Source organism: Anabas testudineus, chromosome 7 (genome assembly GCF_900324465.2).
Source record: "Anabas testudineus chromosome 7, fAnaTes1.2, whole genome shotgun sequence".
NCBI classification, from domain to species: domain Eukaryota; kingdom Metazoa; phylum Chordata; class Actinopteri; order Anabantiformes; family Anabantidae; genus Anabas; species Anabas testudineus.
In genome coordinates this window covers 3,621,974-3,628,224 of record NC_046616.1, presented here as the reverse complement: position 1 = coordinate 3,628,224, position 6,251 = coordinate 3,621,974, and the positions used below count along the sequence as shown (strand labels likewise).

Sequence of the window (6,251 nt, the reverse complement as noted above, 5' to 3'; positions counted from 1 at the left end):
ATCTTTTCCTCGACCACAGGATGTGTCTTCACACATGGTTGTTTAAGAAATGAGAAGCTACTCACTGCATCAGTTAGGGTTAAATAACTTGGCAGCTGAAACATAATCCTCCATGCAGTATTTATCCAGTGGGAGGCTCTTACCATTCGCTTAGTTAAATCCAGGTGGTGACTTTTTTCTTCAGTGTGTCTTTCACACACTTTGGTCTGAAGTGAAAGGGATTTGCACGCCTGAAGGATGGAGTTTTCTATCTTATGGGTGGGTCTAATTGAATGAGTAACGGGAGGTGGTTTTTGGATGAGTCAGCTATAGAGAGACTTGGGATTTAATAGATTTTATCAAATGCAATAAAAAAGCAAATGTTGGCTGCTGCTCACTGATGAAACTTTACTTTGTAGAAGGAGAAAACAATTATTGTCATCTCATTTCACATTTGTAGACACCATTAAAAGAGAAATGTATAGTTACAAGGACAAAGATCTCAGTGGATGTAGGGAGCTAATGACGATTTTAGACATGAATCCCCTAAAATACATCATCAGATATCAGTTCTATGTCAAGATCAAGACAATATTAATATATTCTAATAAAGTACAAGTACCTGACTCAAAGTTCTACTGTAAATGTGTAAAACTGCAGTACTTGATGTAATTATACTGTAAAATTATCAATCTACACTATTTAAAACTAAATGCACTGAACTTTGTGTCCGTACGTTTGGAAATTTCAACAAATCATATTCTGTGCGTGCACCGTGAAACCTGACATCAAACATGATGATGATAATAAATAATAAATATAAATATAAATATAAATACGTGTTTATTATTATTTTTATTGTTGTTGTCGCTCGTCACGTCCACGTCGCTGAGGATTGTGGGTACTTTCCCGACCAAAGTCCGGTGAAGTCCGCTCCTCTCCGCTCCTTTACGGACTCTGTGGGATCCCACACACTCAGTCCGGCTGAACAGGCCCCCTGTGGCCCCCTCTGGACCCCTGTGGCCCCCTCTGGACCCCTGTGGACCCCTCTGGCCCCCTGTGGACCTCGTGGAGCTCGGGTCTGGACCGTGTTCGGGACTTCTCGACTTCGCGTTGAGTCCCCGAGTCTCTAAGTGCGGACATTTGGATTCAGCCAAACTTCGGTTTCACTTTTGCAGCCATGCCAGGAGGGTTTGTAGCGGCGGAACCAAGTGTTAACGCCACACATCGTCTTGGTTCGGCCGCTTGGAGAGACACCAGCCGCCCTGCAGTAGTCTGAGAGCCACGGTAAGCTGGTGTGGAGAGCGGAAATGTGCATTTCTAAACAAGTTAGCGCAGCTAGCTACGAGCTAATGCTAGCTAACACGGAGCTGAATGTGGTGGTCCCGTCACCCAGCACCAGCATTAATGTCTCACTAAATGGACCTCCAGTTGTTCTCTTATTATTTAACAGATTGTGAGGGTTTCTGCAAAAATAAATGCATTTGCCAATAATGGAAAATCTGAACAACACAGTAAGAAGCTAATAGGAGGCACGTTTCCCCTTTTCCTTGTTAAGTCTTCATTAGCTGTTGGCTGCACATCACTGTCAAGCAGCTTGGATTCTCATTACATCAAACACCATAAACAACTGTATTTCCTGTGTGTGTTTTCCAAGCTGATGTCTCAAACTTAACTGTCTTCATTAAAGCAGGAGAGGAGCTTGATGAAAGAGGATGGATGGAGTCAGCTGGAGCACCACAACGACCCAGGAGTCGTTCAGTCGCTCCAAGACATCATCAGACACTCTGTCCAGGCTGGCTAGCTTCATCGCAAGGGCTGAGACCAAACAGCATGCACGAAACCAGAGACAGGAACCATCCCATCTGTCCACCTATGTTTGTCAAGAATGTGGTAAAGGCTTTCCTTATGCAGCAGATTTGTTGCACCACCAGGAACTAAAACACACTCTACCTAAGCCTCATCGGTGTCCCTCTTGCGGGCAGGAGTTCTCCTTGAGGTCATCCTTGCAGCTGCATAAGTGCGATCAGGAGTCCTCCCCCTGTGAGCTTTGTCTTGGAGAGTCACGGCTTGATTCTCCATGCACCGCATGTACGACTCGCACTTCAGATCCGGGCAGGCTGCCGGACAAATCACTTCACCGCCAGCCGCACCTCCTGGACAGCAGCCCTTATGCATGTGCCCCATGTGGGAGAGGTTTCAGCCAGAAGCAGGCTCTGTTGCATCATCAGCAGGCTGGTTGTAGTGAACCACCATCTCCATCAGATGTAGTTGATGCCAGTAGCCTTCCAGATGATTCTCCTCCGGTTTCTGAAGGAGACTCCACCCGCTCCGATTCTTCTGACACACCGGGACCTAGCAGCAGAGGTGTCAATATGTGCCAGTTCTGTTCAAGGACCTTCCGCACACCGGCTGCCCTGCAGCGCCATAAACAGACCAACCATGCAGAGGAGCAGCTCATGGCTCTACATGGACAAAAGACCAAAGGAGAATGTACTGTTGAAGAAACAAGGAGAGGAGGAATTATAACGGTGAATGGAGATGCAAATAAAAGGCCAAAATCCAAACGACAGCTTCTGAACTGTCGCTCTTGTGACATGGTTTTCAGGAGCACCGCAAAGCTCTACATGCACAGAAAAGAGAAACATACCAGAGAGAAAAATATTAGGAGAGAACCGAGGCCGGTCATAATCAAGCGCAGGAGAACAGGCACATATCCGTGTCAGGTGTGCGGCAAAGTCTTCTTCCATCATTTATCACTAAGAGCACATTACAGACAGCATACAGCATCAAGTTTCTCCAGCATCAAAAACAAAAGCCATTCGGTAGGGTGTATAACCAAAGATTCCAAGTTGTCAGAGCATAGTCCAAATAAAGTAAAAAGCAGCCTAGCAGACAATAAGACTGTTAGAGCTGGTCCAGGGAGGCCACGGAAGAAGGTACGATTAGAAACCAAGGGCAGTCGTCCAGGGACGTGCAGAGAAGTGCCTGAAGTAAAGCCAAAAGAAGAAGTGGAAGATGATGAAGAGGAGGAAAGAGAGTTCCCATGCCCTTCTTGTGTAGAGGTTTTCTCTCTGCAGTCGCAGCTGAGGGAGCATGTGGAGCTCCACCAGTCCTCCATGAGGCGGAGACAGTGCAGTGTGTGCACAAACGAGATGGACACATGTAAATGGCCTGGTTCAAAGAGACAGAGGCTGTACCACTGTGTGCCCTGCCAGCAGGGATTCACAGCACTAGACTCTTTCCTAGAACATTGTCAGGAGCACCTGCGAGTTAGGGTGGAGGAGGACAGCATCGCGGAGGCCAGCAAAGCCTGAGATGCAGTTTGAATGTTGTCAGCGTTTACCTTTTTGCCTTGAAGGGTTAGAGAGTGAAGGGCGATGAAATGTCAATGAAATTCTTGTTGATTAAACAGTTCACTGATCAAGCATTCAGGAACACTGATTGTTATCCATACCTACATTACAAGGGTTAAGGAGGACGAGTTGCTAAATGACAACACTGGGATTTTTGCATTTTTTTATTTCTCCCTTTTAATGTAAACCACAGTTACTTTTCTAAAGCACATCAGACAGTAAATCCTCTCAGATTCGAAAGGTTTCCTACATTCTAGACAACTACTTGACTCTCCTCCATACAATATGTAAATCAATTTATGTGTGATCCACAGCATTAATTATTCAGTTGGCTCCAAATGTGATGTCCCATCAGCAAACAAATGTGAGCAGTGCAGAAATGATGTAGCTCAGATGCCAGAGCAGTCGTCTATAATCCCCAGGGCCGGTGGTTGGACTCCCGGTTCTTCCTGGCTACGTGTTGAGGAGTTTTTGGACAAGACACTGACACCCCACAGTAGCACCATGATCTACTGCAGCTGTCCAAACAACAGTTTTGTTTGGTAGCCAACTCTAATATGTTGAACCATCCTGCAAGTGCCTGTGTGCACCAAAAACAACTTGAGCATAAAGCCCACATGTTCAGTGTGACGGGCTGCTAAACACTCTGGAAGTTGAATTTCTTACTTTATTAAAACACACTTGATCATGTGGCAGCCTGACAAGGTTTAACAAAACATGCAAAAGCACCAGTTGGCTTCTTTAATAGAGTTTGACATAACAATTCTACTTTTATTATCATTAAAAAAGCTACTATTCATACTGATCAGGACCCTGTTTCCAAAAAACATTTAAAGCTAAGACTCGCACGCAGACTTGGTGAAACTGAGATCATTTTGGCATTAAGGGACTTTCTGGGGGGAAACGCCTGCACAGTCATGGTACATTCTACCCAAAGCACTGCCTGTTAACTTGTTCGCTAGAGTTTGTTTTAGCAGCAGGCGTTTGGAACCTGTTCAGCAAAGTGGGTTCAGTCTGACCCTCTTGGGTTTATTTGTCTTCACTGAGCCTAACATTGCCCATCAAAGATAAATAGTACTGTGCCACAAAGCTGCTTATGAGATGTGTCTGTTCTCCTGCTGTGAGCTGGTTCATGTAAAAAGGCAGAAGTGTTAATGAGAACCAGTGTCGTCAAAACCCTAATTTAATACAATTTAAGATGAAATTATTTGTTATAATTTGCTTATCTTTGGGTAGATTTTGTTAACAGAGCACTAGGTGAATTATCAGAAATATGACTATTATGATTATAAGTAAAAAGAATTGAATGAGAGACTGGAGAAATAATAAAAGTAATTCCACAATAAATACTAAACAGTCCTCTGCCAAAACAGAGAGGAAAGAGTAGCCCACTAAATTATCTTTGTGCAGTTAAAATGAAGCTATAACGATTTTTATTTAGCGCTCTAAACTCTCTGAGTTTAATGTAAGCTCTGGTTTGAACCTGAGTGAGCCACAGTTAGACTGAAAAATCGAACATCTATAGTTCGTCTTTTGAAAACCTCTTTGTCCATGTTGTGATTCTGCAGGAATAATTTCCCACTGATGTGATCTGGTCAGTCTTTGTGCTGTTGACAGCTTTTGAGCTGATCCTCTGAAGTTAAATCGCTCCACAGCAGGTTAGTTGTGCAGCATAATGTTGTGATCTCGTCTACTTACTAAGTAGTTTTGGCAATAATTAGCCACAGATTGGTGCGAACTCAGGTGTTTCACGTCCTGCATTGTCACTGTTGTGTGTTGGACCTGGATGATTGCATTGCAGTTGAAGCACTATTCTGTATGGCCAAGGTTGGAATAAAATCACAGACAAGTCTCGAACATTTTAATGTGCCATTTTGAGATTCCAACATTAAATAGTAGTTAGTGTCATAATCTATTGAGCAAACCAACATTTTACTGGCTGTCATAGTACAGTTCCCTACAGTTCCTGTCATTGTAGCCTGTTTTGAAGCTGGCTTGAACTCTGGTGGTGTTAACTAGCTATGCAAACAGACTGATGGCAGCCCTTCCTTGTGTCTGTGATGCTTGATAAGTGCACTTTGGTGAATGAACAAGGATCAATGTGAGGGTTTTTTTTTCTTTTTTTTTTCGCCCAGCTACTGTTTTCTAAGTTCTACTGTGAAAATGTAGAAAATTATTTAATAGGTTTTGAATCTTCCACTTTAAAGCTCTCTCATAAATTAGTTTATCGCTCTTTATAGATTGCATAACTATTAATTAAAGGTTAACAGTCGTCAAAGGATGTAGATTGTGTTCTTTCTGTTTATTTTGTGAAGTTTCTCATGATATTCAACATGGATTAGTTTTCTCTGCGAAGTGTACAATGTGCACGTTATTACATACTCCACGCACCCAACATGGTGTGATAGCAGAAAGTATATAAACTCAATTCCCTTTACATTGTGTGAAAATGTATGTATATAGATAATACAGTAAAACAAAGTGTTCCACTTTAAGCTGCAAACATATTTGTTTTCTCAACATTTCTCAAAGTGAGATGTTTGTGTCATTTAATTTTCAGATTTGATGACAACACTTGCATGTGTACTTAAGTCTGTTATTTTGTGGAACAAATCTGGACTGGACTTGAACATTTATGTTAACAGCACTAAAGTTATTATTGAAGAAAATCTTTCATTTTGTGAACCTATTTATTAGAATAAGAGGCAAGGGGTCCTATGTGAGTTTTAATTTTACTTGTTTAAAAGTCTTAAAGTTTGCAAAAAACAAAAACACACGAACATTTGAGTATTTACCAGAAGACACACAAAATGCTCATAAACAGTGAGAGACTGTGGAAGTTATTTTATATATGTCACACTGGCTGTTTTCATCCTGGCCTCCTGGTGGCGCTGATCAGAGAAACAACAACTCGAC

General features: G+C 42.5%; 1 protein-coding gene across 2 annotated transcripts; it reads left to right on the top strand.

Annotated features, from left to right (window-relative positions):
- Positions 1-877: 877 nt before the first annotated feature.
- On the top strand, positions 878-5,985 carry si:ch211-148l7.4 (uncharacterized protein LOC563603 homolog). Of its 2 annotated transcripts, none has more exons than XM_026368566.1 (2): positions 878-1,266; positions 1,673-5,985. In XM_026368566.1, exon 2 carries the CDS (start codon positions 1,695-1,697, stop codon positions 3,294-3,296), a length of 1,602 nt encoding a protein of 533 aa, XP_026224351.1. In that variant the 5' UTR covers positions 878-1,266; positions 1,673-1,694; the 3' UTR covers positions 3,297-5,985. The 2 variants fall into 2 exon arrangements, with proteins under 2 accessions (XP_026224351.1, XP_026224352.1); XM_026368567.1 differs by having other exon boundaries at positions 1,670-5,985.
- The last annotated feature ends 266 nt before the right edge of the window (positions 5,986-6,251 follow it).